At 49.0% G+C, this 22,716-nt stretch overlaps 1 protein-coding gene across 1 annotated transcript in view; it reads left to right on the plus strand.

Annotated features, from left to right (window-relative positions):
* The first annotated feature begins 3,296 nt into the window (after nt 1–3,296).
* Nucleotides 3,297–22,716, plus strand: part of RRP7A (ribosomal RNA processing 7 homolog A) — a 73,005-nt gene continuing 53,585 nt past the window's right edge. Inside the window, exon 1 of the mRNA XM_068240236.1 lies at nt 3,297–3,360. Coding sequence (XP_068096337.1) covers nt 3,312–3,360 — 49 coding nt within the window. The 5' untranslated portion in view covers nt 3,297–3,311. The remainder of the gene's footprint in view (nt 3,361–22,716) is intronic.

Genomic DNA, 22,716 nt, shown 5'->3' on the forward strand with positions numbered 1-22,716 from the left:
CATGAAATAAACAGACATTCTTACAAACTGTTTATGTCCCACACCAAAAATTACCCAAATAAAATTAATTGGAAAAAAAATACAATTAAAAAAAAAAAACATAAATAGTTGCTTAAGGGTCTGAACTTTTCTTAATATGCATGTGAAGAGGGTATATTACGAACATATTTTTAAAATATAAGCTTGTAAATAGTGATGGACGGAAAACTGAAGAAAAATGTACCTTTATTTCTAAATAAAATATTGGCGCCATACATTGCGATAGAGACAAAATTTAAATGGTGTAATAACTGGGACAAATGGGCAAATTAAATACATAGGTTTTAATTATGGTAGCATGTATTATTTTAACCTCTTGAGGACCACAGTGCTAAAGACCAGGCCATTTATACTGAAATGGGCCACTTCAGCTTTAAGGCCAGATCGCAGCGCTGTACCCAGTAAAAAGACGGCGCTGGGAGACTGAAGGTGGGGCGGAGCTCCGCCTCCCAAGTAGGAGATGCGTGCGCAGCCGACGATCCTGGGCCTGCCGCCGCATAATTCTTAGCAAAATGTACCACCCAAAGAAAGCCTAATTGGTGGTCAAAAAACAAGATATAGATCAATTCATTGTGATAAGTAGTGATAAAGTCATTGGCAAATTAATGGGAGGTGAAAATTGCTCTGATGCATATGAAATGGTTAAGATCATCTGTCCTCAAGCTGAAGCTCAGCAGAAGATGGGTGTTGCAGGACAACAACCCAAAGCATAGAAGTAAATCAACAACAGAATGGCTTAAACATAAGAAAATACGCCTTCTGGAGTGGCCCAGTCAGAGTCCTGACCTCTTCCCTCATTGAGATGTTGTGGCATGACGTCAAAGCGATTTACATCCCAAGAATAATGCTGAATTTGAAACCGTTCTGTAAAAGAGGAATGGTCAAAATTACTCCTGACTGTTGTGTACGTCTGATCTTCAACTACAGGAAACGTTTGGTTGACGTTATTGCTGCCAAAGGAGGTGTCAGGAACCGGCCCGCGGCACGCCTGCGTATACGGTTCCCGACTGCGGGTTTGACCAGACTGAGAGGGGAAGCAGCCTTAGTCAAGCTAAAACAAGGCTGGGACCCCTCAGAACACCTCTCACTGCCACCACTAGCGGTTCACTAGACACTTCCACTCTGCTGTCGAGTCCTCAGCGCGCACTCCGCGTTTTCGTATTTGGGTCAGCTTTGCGCTTAGGCCAAATACGGGAACGCCACGCACCCACACACACACACAGTTGCAATCTTACACTGTCGTGAAGCAAAGACCCACTAACAGTCGTTCCGAACGATACTGTTAGCCACTCTGCTGTCGCTACTCGCACTGGCGTTGCTCGTACGTTGGGTCAGCTGCGCGCTTAGGCCAACGTATGACAAACGCCCCCACACACAATGCAATTACAATTTCATACGGTAGTGTTGCTCAAGCGTACAATTAGGCATGAACTTATACACGGTTACACTTCAGTCTCTTCTAGGCTATGAGTGTTAGTTTAGTACGGCAGAAGTCAAACTTATTAAATAATAATTTAATATTCTAGAAAAACCTAGAACAATGCAGAACTTAATATATACAAAAAGATTACAAAAAACAAAGTAAAAATGTTACAAGATAAAAGTTACAAAAATAAGAGGTTACAAAGATAACACACACGGATATTTGCGTAAAAATAAACGGGGGAAAAAAGAACGTTACCAGCTTAGGTTAGAACGTTGTTTGACGGGAGGACGCCGTTTCGACCAGGAGTCGCGATCCTCCCTAGCTATTCGCTACCTCCGAGAGAAGATACCGGTGGCTGTCCTGGGCCAGCTTAAATAGTCAGAAGTGTCCCCTGGGGCATTTAAAGGATACCACAACTGACATGTGGCATAATGAGATAGACATGGGTATGTACAGTGCCTAGCACACAAATAACTATGCTGTGTTCCTTTTTTTCTTTCTCTGCCTGAAAGAGGTAAATATCAGGTATGTAAGTGGCTGACTCAGTCCGGACTCAGACAGGAAGTGACTACAGTGTGACCTTCACTGATAAGAAATTCCAACTATAAAACACTTTCCTAGAAGAAAATGGCTTCTGAGAGCAAGAAAGAGATAAAAAAGGGGGAAATTCTTATCAGTGAGGGTCACACTGTAGTCACTTCCTGTCTGAGTCAGGACTGAGTCAGCCACTTACATACCTGATATTTACCTCTTTCAGGCAGAGAAAGAAAAATAGGAACACAGCATAGTTATTTGTGTGCTAGGCACTGTACATACCCATGTCTATCTCATTGTGCCACATGTCAGTTGTGGTATCCTTTAATGTCCTGCCCCCAGGAACTAATGCAGTTTCCCCGTTTGTGACATCACCGAACGCTTGTCATAATCTTTCTTGTGATATGCAAACTTCAAAGGGGTTCCTGTTTTAGCTTCTTGAAGTTTGCAGAATTCAATAGGTGAGATTGTATCCTATCAGACATCAAAAAGCTTCCTCCACATTATTTCCTTGGTTAAAGTGTATTTTCGCACATACATGAAAAGATGGCCTTTTGGTTACAGGTAGCAGTTTGCCTCTATTTGCCTGTAGACAGACGCAGACAATCACACCTGGGACAGTAGATCAAAAGTGACTGCTAGTGGCTTAATGAGCTGCTTCCTTGCCTATTGAAGGTGACTGGTCGTATTCACTGAAGACCTCTTTAGATGCAAATGTAGGTCTAGTGACCCACCCACACAAATACATGAACAGTCCATGAATTTAGCCTGCATCTCTACACCTTTGACATACCACAGCAGATATAAAAATGGGAAAATGAAAATATATTACTGTATTATCCTTAACAGCATCAGCACCCCAATATATCTCCACAGGAGGTTCAACCAGTTATTAAATCCAGGGGTTCACATACTTTTTCCACCTGCACTGTGAATGTTTTATATGGTGTGTAAACATGGAAAATGTTTATTATTTGTATGGTATTAGGTATAAGCAGACTGTGATTGTCTATTGTTGTGACTTAGATGAAGATGACATCACATTTTATGACCAATTTATGCAGAAATCCATATAATTCCAAAGGGTTCACATACTTTTTTTTTTTTTTTACTGCTACTTATATATCTAGCACTCTTTCCAATGAAGGACCTGGATCTGCCAAATATACCAGCATATCAGCATACAGGGATACCCACTCCTCGACCTTCTTTTAAAACCGTTGATGTTATGACTAATTCTTACCACCTGAGCAAGAGATTCAACTGCTATGGCAAAGAGAAGAGGGGATAGGGGACACCGCTGTCTTGTGCAATGGAGAATAGAAGAGATGCTAAGGAGTTAACCCTGAGTTTACCCCTAGGTGTGTCATAAAATTTGGAACCATCTCTGGAAAGCTTCACCAAAGCCAAAGCGCTTTAGGACTGCAGACACACGAGGCCATTCTATGGAGTCAAATGCCTTATTGACATTTAAAGATAGAATCCCCCTTGTGCCGGCATTCTTATGTGGAAATTCAGGGGCGTCGCTGGCCCTGTTTTGGGGGGGCACGTGCCCCCAATCTATCCTGGGGTGCCGCGGATCTCCGCCCGGCCCCCTCCAGCCGCCGCCGCCGTGTCACTCAGACCTCAGGATCAGGCGGCGAGCCGGCGACCAATCGTGCGGGCACTAGGACCCAGCGCCCGCACTGATATGCGGAAGTGACATCACTTCCGCATATTGAGCGGGTGCGTCCAGCGCCCGCTCTTACTGGTCGGGTCGCCGCTGATCCTGAGGTCTGCTACAAGGTAAGGGGAGGTGGGTGGGGGGGCCTCCCTGGCACTCACTCCCTAAAGGGGCTCCCTCTGGCACCCACTGACTCCCTAAAGGGCCTCCCTGGCACTCACTCACTCCCTAAAGGGGCTCCCTGGCACTCACTCACTCCCTAAAGGGGCTCCCTGGCACTCACTCACTCCCTAAAGGGGCTCCCTGGCACTCACTCCCTAAAGGGGCTCCCCCTGGCACTCACTCCCTAAAGGGGCTCCCCCTGGCACTCACTCCCTAAAGGGCCTCCCTGGCACTCACTGACTCCCTAAAGGGGCTCCCCCTGGCACTCACTCCCTAAAGGGGCTCCCCCTGGCACTCACTCCCTAAAGGGGCTCCCCCTGGCACTAACTCACTCCCTAAAGGGCCTCCCTGGCACTCACTGACTCCCTAAAGGGGCTCCCCCTGGCACTCACTCACTCCCTAAAGGGGCTCCCTGGCACTCACTCCCTAAAGGGGCTCCCCTGGCACTCACTCCCTAAAGGGGCTCCCCCTGGCACTCACTCCCTAAAGGGGCTCCCCCTGGCACTAACTCACTCCCTAAAGGGCCTCCCTGGCACTCACTGACTCCCTAAAGGGGCTCCCCCTGGCACTCACTCACTCCCTAAAGGGGCTCCCCCTGGCACTAACTCACTCCCTAAAGGGCCTCCCTGGCACTCACTTACTCCCTAAAGGGCTCCCCCTGGCACTCACTCACTCCCTAAAGGGCCTCCCTGGCACTCACTCACTCCCTAAAGGGGCTCCCTGGCACTCACTCACTCCCTAAAGGGGCTCCCTGGCACTCACTCACTCCCTAAAGGGGCTCCCCCTGGCACTCACTCCCTAAAGGGGCTCCCCCTGGCACTCACTGACTCCCTAAAGGGCCTCCCTGGCACTCACTCACTCCCTAAAGGGGCTCTCTGGCACTCACTCCCTAAAGGGGCTCCCCCTGGCACTCACTCACTCCCTAAAGGGGCTCCCTGGCACTCACTCACTCCCTAAAGGGGCTCCCTGGCACTCACTCACTCCCTAAAGGGGCTCCCTGGCACTCACTCACTCCCTAAAGGGGCTCCCTGGCACTCACTCACTCCCTAAAGGGGCTCCCTGGCACTCACTCACTCCCTAAAGGGGCTCCCTGGCACTCACTCACTCACTCCCTAAAGGGGCTCCCTGGCACTCACTCACTCCCTAAAGGGGCTCCCTGGCACTCACTCACTCCCTAAAGGGGCTCCCTGACACTCACTCACTCCCTATAGGGGCTCCCTGGCACTCACTCACTCCCTAAAGGGGCTCCCTGGCACTCACTCCCTAAAGGGGCTCCCTGGCACTCACTCACTCCCTAAAGGGGCTCCCTGGCACTCACTCCCTAAAGGGGCTCCCTGGCACTCACTCCCTAAAGGGGCTCCCTGGCACTCACTCACTCCCTAAAGGGGCTCCCTGGCACTCACTCACTCCCTAAAGGGGCTCCCTGGCACTCACTCACTCCCTAAAGGGGCTCCCTGGCACTCACTCACTCCCTAAAGGGGCTCCCTGGCACTCACTCACTCCCTAAAGGGTCTCCCCCTGGCACTCACTCCCTAAAGGGTCTCCCCCTGGCACTCTCTCCCTAAAGGGGCTCCCTGGCACTCACTCACTCCCTAAAGGGGCTCCCTGGCACTCCCTAAAGGGGCTCCCTGGCACTCACTCACTCCCTAAAGGGGCTCCCTGGCACTCACTCACTCCCTAAAGGGGCTCCCTGGCACTCACTCACTCCCTAAAGGGGCTCCCTGGCACTCACTCACTCCCTAAAGGGGCTCCCTGGCACTCACTCACTCCCTAAAGGGGCTCCCTGACACTCACTCCCTATAGGGGCTCCCTGGCACTCACTCACTCCCTAAAGGGGCTCCCTGGCACTCACTCACTCCCTAAAGGGGCTCCCTGGCACTCACTCCCTAAAGGGGCTCCCTGGCACTCACTCACTCCCTAAAGGGGCTCCCTGGCACTCACTCACTCCCTAAAGGGGCTCCCTGGCACTCACTCACTCCCTAAAGCGGCTCCCCTGGCACTAACTCACTCCCTAAAGGGCCTCCCTGGCACTCACTCCCTAAAGGGCCTCCCTGGCACTCACTCCCTAAAGGGCCTCCCTGGCACTCACTCCCTAAAGGGGCTCCCTGGCACTCACTCCCTAAAGGGGCTCCCTGGCACTCACTCCCTAAAGGGGCTCCCTGGCACTCACTCCCTAAAGGGGCTCCCTGGCACTCACTCCCTAAAGGGGCTCCCTGGCACTCACTCCCTAAAGGGGCTCCCTGGCACTCACTCACTCCCTAAAGGGGCTCCCTGGCACTCACTCACTCACTCCCTAAAGGGGCTCCCCCTGGCACTCACTCCCTAAAGGGGCTCCCCCTGGCACTCACTCCCTAAAGGGGCTCCCCCTGGCACTCACTCCCTAAAGGGGCTCCCCCTGGCACTCACTCCCTTAAGGGGCTCCCTGGCACTCACTCCCTAAAGGGGCTCCCTGGCACTCACTCACTCCCTAAAGCGGCTCCCCTGGCACTCACTCACTCCCTAAAGGGACTCCCTAAAGGGGCTCTCTGGCACTCACTCCCTAAAGGGGCTCCCTGGCACTCACTCACTAAAGGGGCTCCCTGGCACTCACTCCCTAAAGGGGCTCCCTGGCACTCACTCCCTAAAGGGGCTCCCTGGCACTCACTCACTCCCTAAAGGGGCTCCCCCTGGCACTCACTCACTCCCTAAAGGGGCTCCCTGGCACTCACTCACTCCCTAAAGGGGCTCCCTGGCACTCACTCCCTAAAGGGGCTCCCCCTGGCACTCACTCACTCCCTAAAGGGGCTCCCCCTGGCACTCACTCACTCCCTAAAGGGGCTCCCCCTGGCACTCACTCACTCCCTAAGGGGGTTCCCTGGCACTCACTCACTCCCTAAAGGGGCTCCCTGGCACTCACTCACTCACTCCCTAAAGGGGCTCCCCCTGGCACTCACTCACTCCCTAAAGGGGCTCCCCCTGGCACTCACTCCCTAAAGGGGCTCCCTGGCACTCACTCACTCCCTAAAGGGGCTCCCTGGCACTCACTCACTCACTCCCTAAAGGGGCTCCCCCTGGCACTCACTCACTCCCTAAAGGGGCTCCCCCTGGCACTTACTCCCTAAAGGGCCTCCCCCTGGCACTCACTCCCTAAAGGGGCTCCCCCTGGCACTCACTCCCTAAAGGGGCTCCACCTGGCACTCACTCCCTTAAGGGGCTCCCTGGCACTCACTCCCTAAAGGGGCTCCCTGGCACTCACTCACTCCCTAAAGCGGCTCCCCTGGCACTCACTCACTTCCTAAAGGGGCTCCCCTGGCACTCACTCACTCCCTAAAGGGACTCCCTAAAGGGGCTCCCTGGCACTCACTCCCTAAAGGGGCTCCCTGGCACTCACTCACTAAAGGGGCTCCCTGGCACTCACCCCCTAAAGGGGCTCCCTGGCACTCACTCCCTAAAGGGGCTCCCTGGCACTCACTCACTCCCTAAAGGGGCTCCCCCTGGCACTCACTCCCTAAAGGGGCTCCCTGGCACTCACTCACTCCCTAAAGGGGCTCCCTGGCACTCACTCCCTAAAGGGGCTCCCCCTGGCACTCACTCACTCCCTAAAGGGGCTCCCCCTGGCACTCACTCACTCCCTAAAGGGGCTCCCCCTGGCACTCACTCACTCCCTAAGGGGGTTCCCTGGCACTCACTCCCTAAGGGGGCTCCCTGGCACTCACTCACTCCCTAAAGGGGCTCCCTGGCACTCACTCCCTAAAGGGGCTCCCTGGCACTCACTCACTCCCTAAAGGGGCTCCCTGGCACTTACTCCCTAAAGGGGCTCCCCCTGGCACTCACTGACTCCCTAAAGGGCCTCCCTGTCACTCACTCCCTAAAGGCCCTTCCTGTCACTCACTCCCTAAAGGGCCTGCCTGTCACTCACTCATTCACTCCCTAAAGGGCCTCCCTGTCACTCACTCACTCCCTAAAGGTCCTCCCTGTCACTCACTCACTCCCTAAAGGGGCTCCCCCTGGCACTCACTCACTCCCTAAGGGGGTTCCCTGGCACTCACTCACTCACTCCCTAAAGGGGCTCCCTGGCACTCACTCCCTAAAGGGGCTCCCCCTGGCACTCACTCACTCCCTAAAGGGGCTCCCCCTGGCACTCACTCCCTAAAGGGGCTCCCTGGCACTCACTCACTCACTCCCTAAAGGTGCTCCCTGGCACTCACTCACTCACTCCCTAAAGGGGCTCCCCCTGGCACTCACTCACTCCCTAAAGGGGCTCCCCCTGGCACTTACTCCCTAAAGGGGCTCCCCCTGGCACTCACTCCCTAAAGGGGCTCCCCCTGGCACTCACTCCCTAAAGGGGCTCCACCTGGCACTCACTCCCTTAAGGGGCTCCCTGGCACTCACTCCCTAAAGGGGCTCCCTGGCACTCACTCACTTCCTAAAGGGGCTCCCCTGGCACTCACTCACTTCCTAAAGGGGCTCCCCTGGCACTCACTCACTCCCTAAAGGGACTCCCTAAAGGGGCTCCCTGGCACTCACTCCCTAAAGGGGCTCCCTGGCACTCACTCCCTAAAGGGGCTCCCTGGCACTCACTCACTAAAGGGGCTCCCTGGCACTCACCCCCTAAAGGGGCTCCCTGGCACTCACTCCCTAAAGGGGCTCCCTGGCACTCACTCACTCCCTAAAGGGGCTCCCCCTGGCACTCACTCACTCCCTAAAGGGGCTCCCTGGCACTCACTCACTCCCTAAAGGGGCTCCCTGGCACTCACTCCCTAAAGGGGCTCCCCCTGGCACTCACTCCCTAAAGGGGCTCCCCCTGGCACTCACTCACTCCCTAAAGGGGCTCCCCCTGGCACTCACTCACTCCCTAAGGGGGTTCCCTGGCACTCACTCCCTAAGGGGGCTCCCTGGCACTCACTCACTCCCTAAAGGGGCTCCCTGGCACTCACTCCCTAAAGGGGCTCCCTGGCACTCACTCACTCCCTAAAGGGGCTCCCTGGCACTTACTCCCTAAAGGGGCTCCCCCTGGCACTCACTGACTCCCTAAAGGGCCTCCCTGTCACTCACTCCCTAAAGGCCCTTCCTGTCACTCACTCCCTAAAGGGCCTGCCTGTCACTCACTCATTCACTCCCTAAAGGGCCTCCCTGTCACTCACTCACTCACTCCCTAAAGGTCCTCCCTGTCACTCACTCACTCCCTAAAGGGGCTCACTGGCACTCACTCACTACCTAAAGGTCCTCCCTGTCACTCACTCACTACCTAAAGGTCCTCCCTGTCACTCACTCACTCACTCACTGCCTGAAGGTGCTCCCTGGCACTCACTCACTGCCTGAAGGGCCTCCCTGGCACTCACTCACTGCCTGAAGGTGCTCCCTGGCACTCACTCACTGCCTGAAGGGGCTCCCTGGCACTCACTCACTGCCTCAAGGGGCTCCCTGGCACTCACTCGCTGCCTGAAGGGGCTCCCTGGCACTCACTCGCTGCCTGAAGGGGCTCCCTGGCACTCACTCACTGCCGGAAGAGGCTCCCTGGCACTCTCACTGCCTGAAGGGGCTCCCTGTCACTCACTACCTAACTGGAGGCGCCTGTCACTCACTAGCTAACCTGGGGGTCCCTGTCACTCACTACCTAACCTGGGGGCTACCATATTAAGGGGGGATTCTGCCTATTTATGTGAAATGCTGTCTATTTATGTGCCTCATGACTGCTGAATTTGTCTTGTTGGGAGCCTTATGATTTGTTGGGGGCCTCAAGATTGCTGAATTTGTCTTGTTGGGGGCCTCATGATTTGTTGGGGGCCTCATGATTGCTGAATTTCTTGTTGGGGGCCTCATGATTTGTTGGGGGCCTCATGATTGCTGAATTTGTCTTGTTGGGGGTCACATGATTGCTAACTGCGAGAATATGGGAAAAGCTGAATCCTTATCATATGAGACAATAGCATTAAACCTACTTTTTTAGCTTTTTAAAACAGAAAATAAAACTGGGAGGTTCTAAAAAATTGAATACATTTTTCAGGAGTAGGATGGATGAAATTGTTTATCTTCACAGTTTATTTTCAACTTAGATTTTCCATAATGTTCATGTATGAGGTAAAACGTTTGTATAGTATTTAGTTTAAATTGCGGTTGCCACTTTGCGATAGATAAGTGACTTTTGGGTTGCAGTTTGGGCACTCGGCCTCCAAAAGGTTCGCCACCATTGTCATAATCTAATGTCCCACCATTGCTAGGTTCATGTAAATTTGTTTCCACCCGGCCGTTACCACACCTATATTCTGGTCCATGGCCCACCCATTTTTCGGTGCGGCACGATAAGCACGCCGCACAACGTGATCCTCATATTTTTGGCACGCTAGCTGCAGTGTGCTGAATTCTGCTGCCTACAGTATGTGCAGTATACGCTGTTCTCTAGTTGCTGCACTGTGTGCTGATTTACCTCCAGTGTGTACAGTGTAAGGTGTTACTCTGTGCCTTTACTGATTGTAAACCAGCTATATTGTATGCTGATCCCTGCTACTTTCAGTATGTACAGTATTAGCTGTAAAGCCTGGTACACACATACAATTTTGATTAGCCAATTTTAGCTCTGTTCATAAAATTCATTGTCTGTTGGCCCACTTACTGCACGGGGGTGGTAAAATTGGGGGTCAGTAATTGACCAATCAAAATTGTATGTGCGTATACATCTTTGATCTATGCCTATACTGATTGTAAATTATCCAAATAAAGGACAGGGGGCTCCATCCAATATTTCGATGGGCAGGCCCGTTATCTGTAGCTTACACCGCTGCTAAGTTCATGTACATTTGGCCCCACCCATGGCCACGCCCACTCACCGCATGGCCACGCCCATTTTTTGCCGCTGCACGCGCCGCATATAACTCCCCGCCTGGTGCCCACAGGTGCCCCCCGATCTCCAAGGACCCTAGAAACGCTCCTGTGGAAATTGCAGGTTTGAGAATAATCATTTTATATTGAGTCTGGTTGATCATCCAGGTATGAACCCAGTCTGATCTGGGTGTAATATACTGGTTATAAAATTGTTGAGTCTAGTAGCTAAGATTTTAGTGAGGATCTTAGTGTCTGTATTTATAAGATATATTGAACGATATGAATCGCACATAATTGGATCTTTGTTAGGCTTAAGTATCAGGGTTATGAGGGCTTCATACATAGACTCAGGGAGAGAATGCTGAAATAGGGAGAGTAGGTTGGGAACCACTAGAGGTACATTTTTTGCATACCAATCATTCAGAATGCCATCTGGACCAGGTGCTTTGTGTTTAAATGAAGCAATAGCTTTGTTGATTTCAGCGACTGTCATTGGAGCATCAAGGTCCTTAACCGCATCAGATGCTAGCTTTGACAGCTCCAGGTTCCCCAGAAAGTCCTCATTTAGTCTTTCTACGCTCCTGAGCCTAGTAGAATATCGATCTGAGTAAAAGCATGTGACAGCCTCTGCAATTTCTGCAGAAGTGCGACATACTGCACCAGAGGGCAAAACTATGCTAGGGATAGCTAGTTGTTCTGATCAGGACCTCAGTGCGTATGTCAGCATATTGCTACATTTGTTTCACGAACTCTGTGTCTCTGAGGAATAATATCCTTACGTTTGTTCTTTCTAATAATACTAGTTCCAGTTGTCTACGTGCCATTTGCAAGTTTGTGTAATTAGCATCAGTAGGATTAGCCATAAGCAATAGTTGAGATTCCTTGGATGCTTTTTCATAGTATTCTTGTAGGGCGGTTTTGTTCTGTCGGATAAGGAAGCACGAAAAGAGCCCCTAAGCACAGGGGCAGCATTCCAACAAACCTGTTGGCTGGCTGTGCCCTGTTAACTGCCCAATATTCTGCCAAATCTGCTTGGCATTCCCTAAGAACTGTGGAGAATTTGCAGACGAGAGTCTGCAAATCAAAGCACTCAATGAGTCATGAACTTTATAAAAAATATAACGTTTTTATTTAACACATTAAAATTTAAGATAGAAACACATAAAAAGAGACCCCATAATGTAGGGCAGTTATTAAAGCACGGTCTGCTAGGTAACACCGCTCCTTATCCAGTTGCTGTAATATTAACTATTAGTATCAAAAACCATCATATAGGAAAGCTAGATTAATAATCCAAGTAGCTGTGTCCATATATTGGCCTGTTATATTTTTTATTTTAACCACTTCCCGACCGCCTAACGCACAGAGGCGGCCGGGAAGTGGACCCCGCAAGGACCAGCTCATGCCCAAAGGCGGCGGTCCATGTAGGGGCATGGGCGGAGCGATCGCGTCATCCGTGACGCGATCCTCCGCCGGCGCCTGTCACCGCTTACCCGCCGCAACATCCCGCCGGCCATACGGAAGCGCCGGCGGGATGTTAACACCGCGATCGCTGCATACAAAGTGTATAATACACTTTGTAATGTTTACAAAGTGTATTATACAGGCTGCCTCCTGTTCTGGTGGTCCCAGTGTCCGAGGGACTACCAGGGCAGGCTGCAGCCACCCTAGTCTGCACCCAAGCACACTGATTTCTCCCCCCCCTGCCCCAGATCGCCCACAGCACCCCTCAGACCCCCCCCTGCCCACCCCCCAGACCCCTGTTTGCACCCAATCACCCCCCTAATCACCCATCAATCACTCCCTGTCACTATCTGTCAACGCTATTTTTTTTTTTATCTCCCCCCCTGCCCACTGCCCCCTCCTGATCACCCCCCCACCCCTCAGATTCTCCCCAGACCCCCCCACCCCCTGTGTACTGTATGCATCTATTCCCCCTGATCACCTGTCAATCACCCCCTGTCACTGCCACCCATCAATCAGCCTCTAACCTGCCCCTTGCGGGCAATCTGATCACCCACCCACACCGATAGATCGCCCGCAGATCCGACATCAGATCACCACCCAAGCGCAGTGTTTACATCTATTCTCTCCTCTAAACACCCACTAATTACCCATCAATCACCCATCAATCACCCCCTATCACCACCTGTCACTGTTACTCATCAGATCAGACCCTAATCTGCCCCTTGCGGGCACCCAATCACCCGCCTACACGCTCAGATTGCCCTCAGACCCCCCCTTATCAATTCGCCAGGGCATTATTTACATCTGTCCTTCCCTGTAATAACCCACTGATCACCTGTCAATCACCTGTCAATCACCCATCAATCACCCCCTGTCACTGCCACCCATCAATCAGCCCCTAACCTGCCCCTTGCGGTCAATCTGATCACCCACCCACACCAATAGATCGCCCGCAGATCCGACATCAGATCACCACCCAAGCGCAGCGTTTACATCTATTGTCTCCTCTAAACACCCACTAATTACCCATCAATCACCCCCTATCACCACCTGTCACTGTTACCCATCAGATCAGACCCTAATCTGCCCCTTGCCGGCACCCAATCACCCGCCTACACGCTCAGATTGCCCTCAGACCCCCCCTTATCAATTCGCCAGGGCATTATTTACATCTGTCCTTCCCTGTAATAAACCACTGATCACCCATCAATCACCCCCTGTCACTGCCATCCATCAATCACCCCCTGTCACTGCCACTCATCAATCAGCCCCTAACCTGCCCCTTGTGGGCAATCTGATCACCCACCCACACCAATAGTTCGCCCGCAGATCCGACGTCAGATCACCTCCCAAGTGCAGTGTTTATATCTGTTCTCTACCCTAAACACCCACTAATTACCCATCAATCACCCCCTGTCACTGCTACCTATCAGATTAGACCCCTATCTGCCCCTAGGGCACTCAATCACCCGCCCACACCTTCAGAATGCCCTCATGCCCCAGCCCTGATCACCTCGCCAGTGCATTGCTTGCATCTATCCCCCCCTCTAATCACACCTTGAGACACCCATCAATCACCTCCTGTCACCCCCTAGCACACCTACCCATCAGATCAGGCCCTAATTTGCCCCGTGTGGGCTCCTGATCACTTGGCCAAACCCTCAGATCCCCCTCAGACCCCCTTCCGATCACCTCCCCAGTGCATTGATTGCATCTATTTTCCCCTCTAACCACCCCCTGAGACACCCATCAATCACCTCCTGTCACCCCCTAGCACTCCTATCCATCAGATCAGGCCCAATACAACCTGTCATCTAAAAGGCCACCCTGCTTATGTCCGGTTCCACAAAATTCGCCCCCTCATAGACCACCTGTCATCAAAATTTTCAGATGCTTATACCCCTGAACAGTCATTTTGAGACATTTGGTTTCCAGACTACTTACGGTTTTGGGCCCGTAAAATGCCAGGGCGGTATAGGAACCCCACAAACTGACCCCATTTTAGAAAAAGACACCCCAATGTATTCTGTTAGGTGTATGACGAGTTCATAGAAGATTTTATTTTTTGTCAAGTTAGCGGAAATTGATTTTTTTTTTTTTCACAAAGTGTCATTTTTCACTAACTTGTGACAAAAAATAAAATCTTCTATGAACTCGCCATACACCTAACGGAATACCTTGGGGTGTCTTCTTTCTAAAATGGGGTCATTAGTGGGGTTCCTATACTGCCCTGGCATTTTAGGGGCCCTAAACCGTGAGGAGTAGTCTAGAAAACAAATGCCTCAAAATGACCTGTGATTAGGACGTTGGGCCCCTTAGCGCACCTAGGCTGCAAAAAAGTGTCACACATGTGGTATCGCCGTACTCAGGAGAAGTAGTATAATGTGTTTTGGGGTGTATTTTTACACATACCCATGCTGGGTGGGAGAAATCTCTCTGTAAATGGACAATTGTGTGTAAAAAAAATCAAACAATTGTCATTTACAGAGATATTTCTCCCACCCAGCATGGGTATGTGTAAAAATACACCCCAAAACACATACTACTTCTCCTGAGTACGGCGGTACCACATATGTGGCACTTTTTTACACTCTAAGTGCGCTAAGGGACCCAAAGTCCAATGAGTACCTTTAGGATTTCGCAGGTCATTTTGCGACATTGTTGGTTTCAAGACTACTCCTCACGGTTTAGGGCCCCTAAAATGCCAGGGCAGTATAGGAACCCCACAAATGACCCCATTCTAGAAAGAAGACACCCAAAGGTATTCCGTTAGGAGTATGGTGAGTTCATAGAAGATTTTATTTTTTGTCACAAGTTAGCGGAAAATGACACTTTGTGAAAAAAAACAATTAAAATCAATTTCCGCTAACTTGTGACAAAAAAATAAAAACTTCTATGAACTCACCATACTCCTAACGGAATACCTTGGGGTGTCTTCTTTCTAAAATGGGGTCATTAGTGGGGTTCCTATACTGCCCTGGCATTTTAGGGGCCCTAAACCGTGAGGAGTAGTCTTGAAACCAACAATGTCGCAAAATGACCTGCGAAATCCTAAAGGTACTCATTGGACTTTGGGCCTCTTAGCGCAGTTAGGGTGCAAAAAAGTGCCACACATGTGGTATCGCCGTACTCGGGAGAAGTAGTATAATGTGTTTTGGGGTGTATTTTTACACATACCCATGCTGGGTGGGAGAAATACCTCTGTAAATGACAATCTTTTGATTTTTTTACACACAATTGTCCATTTACAGAGTTATTTCTCCCACCCAGCATGGGTATGTGTAAAAATACACCCCAAAACACATTGTACTACTTCTCCCGAGTACGGCGATACCACATGTGTGGCACTTTTTTGCACCCTAACTGCGCTAAGGGGCCCAAAGTCCAATGAGTACCTTTAGGATTTCACAGGTCATTTTGAGAAATTTTGTTTCAAGACTACTCCTCACGGTTTAGGGCCCCTAAAACGCCAGGACAGTATAGGAACCCCACAAATGACTCCATTTTAGAAAGAAGACACCCCAAGGTATTCTGTTAGTAGTACGGCGAGTTCATAGAAGATTTTATTTTTTGTCACAAGTTAGCGGAAATTGATTTTTATTGTTTTTTTTTTTTCACAAAGTGTCATTTTCCGCTAACTTGTGACAAAAAATAAAATCTTCTATGAACTCACCGTACTACTAACGGAATACCTTGGGGTGTCTTCTTTCTAAAATGGGGTCATTTGTGGGGTTCCTATACTGTCCTGGCATTTTAGGGGCCCTAAACCGTGAGGAGTAGTCTTGAAACGAAATTTCTCAAAATGACCTGTGAAATCCTAAAGGTACTCATTGGACTTTGGGCCCCTTAGCGCAGTTAGGGTGCAAAAAAGTGCCACACATGTGGTATCGCCAGACTCGGGAGAAGTAGTACAATGTGTTTTGGGGTGTATTTTTACACATACCCATGCTGGGTGGGAGAAATAACTCTGTAAATGGACAATTGTGTGTAAAAAAAAATCAAAAGATTGTCATTTACAGAGGTATTTCTCCCACCCAGCTTGGGTGTGTGTAAAAATACACCCCAAAACACAACATACTACTTTTCCTGAGTACGGCAATACTACATGTGTGGCACTTTTTTGCAGCCTAACTGCGCTAAGGGGCCCAATGTACAATGAGCACCTTTAGGCTTTACAGGGGTGCTTACAAATTAGCACCCCCCAAAATGCGAGGACAGTAAACACACCCCACAAATGACCCCATTTTAGAAGGTAGACACTTCAAGGTATTCAGAGAGGGGCATGGTGAGTCCGTGGCAGATTTCATTTTTTTTTGTCGCAAGTTAGAAGAAATGGAAACTTTTGTTTGTTTGTTTTTTGTCACAAAGTGTCATTTTCCGCTTACTTGTGACAAAAATTAATAGCCTCTATGAACTCACTATGCCTCTCAGTGAATACTTTGGGATGTCTTCTTTCCAAAATGGGGTCATTTGGGGGGTATTTATGCTATCCTGGAATTCTAGCTCCTCATGAAACATGTCAGGTGGTCAGAAAAGTCATAGATGCTTGAAAATTGGAAAATTCACTTTTTGCACCATAGTTTGTAAACGCTATAACTTTTACCCAAACCAATAAATATACACTGAATGGGTTTTTTTTTATCAAAAACATGTTTGTCCACATTTTTTGCGCTGCATGTATACAGAAATTTTACTTTATTTGAAAGATGTCAGCACAGAAAGTTAAAAAAATCATTTTTTTTGCCAAAATTCATGTCTTTTTTGATGAATATAATAAAAAGTAAAAATCGCAGGAGCAATCAAATAGCACCAAAAGAATGCTTTATTAGTGACAAGAAAAGGAGCCAAAATTCATTTAGGTGGTAGGTTGTATGAGCGAGCAATAAACCGTGAAAGCTGCAGTGGTCTGAATGGAAAAAAAGTGGCCGGTCCTTAAGGGGGGTAAAGCCCTAGGTCCTCAAGTGATTAATTGGGCCCAAGTTGGTTCTCAGTGTTCATATACAAAGTACTGATGATAGCCTCCACAATGGAATGCAGGGACATGTAGTCAGGTATACACCGTATCCGCAAGGTTTTAAACGGTTTAAGAGGTGTTGGTAACAGTTTACCCAGTAAATGTTACTTGGTCTGTATTGCGGTGATGCCCACTTGCAGCATCCACCCCGCAAACAGCAAACTTGTACAGCGATAAATCCATACAATACAGATGCCCAATCGCAACATCTACATGGATCCAACACAGCACAGTCCCACCATGCATGGATATAGTAAAGTTATATAGCTACCACATCAGTAGATCCACTCAGTACAGATGCCCAATCGCAACATCTTTATGGATCCAAGGATGGCACAGTCCCACAGTGTATGGATATAGTAAGATTGTATAGCTACCACAGCGTTGGTACAGGCCTGTACTTGTGTAGAGATTTCCTCATTGATACTGTGACGGCAAAAGATCCAGATCCTGGGGGAGAACCAGCGGTATAAGGACCAGCAAAGCTAGATGATGTAGGAGCGGTGGAGATGGAATATGAGCCGACCGGTTTCGCCGGGATACCCTGCTCTTCAGGGCGCCTAGCCGTGCAAAAGCTGCCTGTGGGTGCAGTCGCGGGAGTGCGTCTGCCGCGCTCCACCAAGGGGCGCGGTCTCTGCGCTCCACGTAGCTTGGACCAATAGCGGAAATGGCGTCGGCGGCGCATGCCCAAAGCGCGACCCAGACCTCCGCATTCAGTGAGCGCCGACAATAAGAGGCAGGGGGCAGGTGCCAGGGCGCAAGCCACATCCCCTAGCACCGCCCCCTTTGTCGGTGCCCCTGTTTAGCCGCTCCCATCAAAGCACCGCGCAAAGAGACCTGAGATGGGGATTGGAGGAAAAAGAGGAAAAGGGGAAGGGACAACAAGTCTCTATATGCGCAGGCCCAACGGAGAGCATAGCCACACAGCCAAGCTTAAAGGACTTACGAGGCCAAATATCGAAATTTTGGTCATTACCTGTTTCATATTAGAATCCATAGATGATTTCCTCCGCTCCCTCTGTCCCATTCCGCCTCAAATGTATTTATTACATGTCCCCCAGGCTGCGACCCGACCCCACAGCACGGGTCGTCTCGTATGCCACAATCAAGATGGCCGCCGCCAAGATCCGCGCCTGCGCACTACGCATGGCGGAGAGTGCGGCTGCGCAGCTCTCCGCCCTCGCCCAGCCGCGTACTCGATGTCAGCGTCCTCCTAGCGTGGCAGCGGGCGCGCTCACATCGATTATGCTGACATCGAGTACGTGGCTGGGCGAGGGCGGAGAGCTGCGCAGCCGCACTCTCCGCCATGCGTACTGCGCAGGCGCGGATCTTGGCGGCGGCCATCTTGATTGTGGCATACGACACGACCCGTGCTGTGGGGTCGGGTCGCAGCCTGGGGGACATGTAATAAATACATTTGAGGTGGAATGGGACAGAGGGAGCCGAGGAAATCATCTATGGATTCTAATATGAAACAGGTAATGACCAAAATTTTGATATTTGGCCTCGTAAGTCCTTTAAGGCGAAACACTGCTTAAAAAGTTTGAAAGAGATACTAAGTATCACAATAGTTTGCTAAGGTTTACGTATATGTGGTGCAACACCAACAACCACATCATAGATCACAACACATGTATCCGTAGTATTAAGTCACATGGATATTAATAAAGAGAAATTTCTATATATAGAAAGGCATACACCAATATCAATAGGGTGTAATGCCTATGGCGTCCCTTATTGAAGGGTTGGAAACAGTCGCGGGGGGCCCAGCTGCCCACCCGGAAAGCAACATGTAGGGGGATGGAAAGGAAGGGGGGAGAGGGAGGGGAAGGGGGGGAGGGAAGGGGGGATGGGGAAGGGGAGGGGAGATGGTAACAGGGGAAGCCTCATCATGTTACAAAAAAGGTGAATACTTCAATTCATCATTTAAGTCGGGCGAGATAGTGGCTTTAAGTTCATAGATCCAGCGGCACTCACGTTGCATCAGCAATTTATCTAAATTGCCCCCCCTAGGATTGGGGTGTATGCAGTCTATCGCACTGAAAGAAACTTTGTTGTGTGGGTTTGCCTTGCATGCAACTATATGTCTTGCCACAGGCGAACATAAGTTGTGACCCTCAATGTCCTGTGTATGTTCGGAAATTCTTCTCCGGAAGTTACATGTAGTTTTTCCTATGTAGAAGGCGTCACATGTGCATTTAAGCACATAAATGACCCCTTCGCTCTCACAATTTACAAAATGTTTAATATGGACTGTTCTGTTTATATGTGGGAAGGTGACTGATCGTTCCACTGTTATAAATGGGCATTGATTGCACGATCCGCATCTATATACTCCCTTAACTTTACATGGGTCTAGGCGGTTATTACCGCGATAGTGACTTCTCACCAATCTGTTGGATATAGTTGGTGCTCTCCTAAAGATTATTTTAGGTTCAGGTGGAACGCATTGGCGAATTCTACAGTCATCTGTCAGAAGGTGCCAATGTTTAGAAAGGATTTTGTGGAGCTGTCCCTGCTGTTTGTTATAGGTGGTAATCATGGGGACCACATCCAAGGCTGCTCTAGATCTACCCTTTTTAGAACGTGAATGGATTAGAGTCTCTCGATCCGACGCGAGTGCTCTATTATATGCCTTACAAGTGTTTGTTTTAGAGTAACCTCTTGCCTGAAATCTATTATGTAGAGCTTCAGCCTCTTGTTGAAAATCCTGTAGAGTTGAGCAATTACGTCTCGCTCTCAGGTATTGTCCTGTAGGGATACTGCGTATTAAATGCTGCGGATGGAAACTGTTTGCTTGCAGAACAGTGTTTGAAGCTGTGGGTTTTCTATACATCCTTGTGTTGAGGTCCCCATTTTCCCCAACCTCTATATTAACAAATCCAAAAAGGGAAGGGATTTCAGATCATAGCTACACGTCAGTTTCAAATTTAAAGAATTTTTGTTGAGGACATCGATAAACTCCATCAGAAGGGATTCATCTCCCGTCCACAGCATCAGAATGTCGTCAATGTACCTGTGCCATGCATCCACATGGCACAGGTACTCGACCCAATCGTCATTGGAAAAAATGTCTGCCTCCCACGCCCCCAAGTACAGATTGGCATACGATGGGGCACAGGTGGTCCCCATCGCCGTGCCCTGCACCTGGAGGTAGTGGGAGGAGCCAAACAGAAAATGATTGTGTGTCAATAGGAACTCGAGGAGTTCCAACAAAAAGAGAGAGTGGTCAGAATCTGTAACTGGCAGAGTATCTAGATATTTTACAACTGCCCGTATTCCTCCAGCATGTGGAATACTGGAGTATAGGGCCTCGACGTCCAGTGCCACCAAAAAAGTGCCAGGGCGCACGTGTAAACCATCCAGGATGCGCAGAACATGCATCGTATCCTGGACGTATGAAGGTAATGATTGTACATGTTTTTGTAGATGGAAATCAATATATTTGCTGATGTTTTCAGTTAATGAACCAGAGGCAGATATAATTGGTCTGCCTGGGGGGGGGAGGAAAAAGATTTGTGAGTTTTGGGTAGGGCATAAAAAGTGGGTACTTGGGGATAGGAAACCTTTAGAAAAACAGAAACCGCATTCGAAATAATGCCATTACTTAGGGCCCAATCAATAATGCCAAAAAGTATGCCCTGGTCGAGCGCCGAGGCCCTCGAGTACCATTCCCTATTGTTCAATATTTTTAAACACATGGATTCATATTGGTCGTTGTCCATGACCACGACATTACCCCCCTTATCGGAGGGCTTTATCGTGAGCATGGACATTTCAGATAACTGAACAAGGGCCCTCTTCTGCGCAGCTGAAAGGTTATCAGGTGTATATTTAGCCTGGATGCTATCCAGGTCTTTTAAAACCATTTCCACAAAGACGCTCACACGTGGATTCATTGAGAGGGGTGGGAAGTATCGTGATTTATTTTTGAATTCTACCTTTTCTTCACCAAGTTCACTAGACTGATCGACCAACTGCTGATCTGGAACATATCCCTCCTCCCATAATGCTTGTAAGTCACGAAGAGCCTTATAATCTTGTTTAGAGAAATCGGACCAGTCTTTGATTGCACCTCCCAGAGGTGCTTCATCTTTTTTCATGTGTTGCAATTTTAGGATAACTTTGCGTGCAAACAGATTAAGATCCTTTGCACACTCAAACGTATCAATGTTTTGTGAAAGGTAAAAGTTGAGACCCAACGTCAAAACTGAGATTTGGTCCTGTGTTAAAGGTGTAGAACTCAAGTTAATGACTGTGTTAATATCCTCATTTATTTTTTCGTTTGGAGGTAATGCTCCAAGTTCATTTTTTTGGGAGGGGGATTCAAGTGATGGGGTGAGATAGGTGTTTGTTTGTTGGAGTTGGTGCCTTTTGTTTTTTTTTGTCTTTTTCTCCTTTTTCTTTTTCTCTTCCCTTTGTTTTGGGAGTATTGTCTAAAAAAATAGCAGAATCACTATGTGCAGTGGAAACATCTGGGACTGTGGGGGGTGAGGTCATCTCCTTTCTTTTGACCGATACATTAGGGGGGTGACTTCTTTGGGGTGTTGGCTCTACATTTGGTGAAGGTAGTGAGGGATTTTGGGTCCCTGTGGGTGCCTCATCTTCACTCGTGATAGCGTCAGACAGGGAGTCGGGGATCTCCCCTGTATGGGGTGTGTCTTTTGGATTCTGTGGCTTGGGGCGAGGTCTATTTGGCACTTTTTTGTCCCATTGATAGGCCTGTCCCATTCTATATGCAAGTCTGTCACGTTCAAAACGTGATTCTTTTTTGTCAATAATTTCCACATTATATTTGTGCATGTGTTTAGTCAAAACCTCATTACGAGACAAAGACACCGACTTGTCTTTGTGGGATTCTAACCTAGAATTTATAGCTTCAATTTGTTTATCAAGGGATATGAGATCAGCTTGATATAGTTCCTTATTCATTTGTAAGGCTATTTGTGAACAATTCTCAAAATTACCTTCTCATCTCCTCTTAAAATCCTCGGTAATGTGGCGCGAATGTGGAAAAAGTTGTATTCTCATGTTATAAGGACTTATTTTTTCATCAAGATACCTGTCAGTATATTTTAACTCCCAGTATTTCCTGGATTTTGCTTCCAGCAAACGCTGTAAACGATTGAAGCTATACAGAATGTCCCTATCAGTCAACGGACCCGAAGGGGTCGTTTCTCTATGTTGTTGTAGATTCTGTATGAAGTTATCCCATTGAAACATGATGAGGGAAGGGGAGGAGAAAAAGCATTTTATGGAGCACGCAGTGCACTCTGCACCCAGTCCTGAATTAGTATCTGTCAAGCGTGATAGAAGCATCTATGAGATCTGCAGATCATCATACACACATGATTTAACTGACATTCATCTGCAGATCAGATCCACCAGGATGGATTTTCAGATCTGCGGATGATTGCTTGATCTGCAGATGAATGTCAGTTAAATCGTGTGTATGATGATCTGCAGATCTCATAGACTATCATTGCAATTTGCAGGAATGGATTTTTGGCAGGAACAGATCTTTTGCAGATACTGATCTTTTGTGTCTGTACAGCATCTGTGTGTGCAGCATCTTGCAAAGATTTTTTTCTGATGTGGAGTTAAGCTCCA

Source organism: Hyperolius riggenbachi, chromosome 6 (genome assembly GCF_040937935.1).
Source record: "Hyperolius riggenbachi isolate aHypRig1 chromosome 6, aHypRig1.pri, whole genome shotgun sequence".
NCBI classification, from domain to species: domain Eukaryota; kingdom Metazoa; phylum Chordata; class Amphibia; order Anura; family Hyperoliidae; genus Hyperolius; species Hyperolius riggenbachi.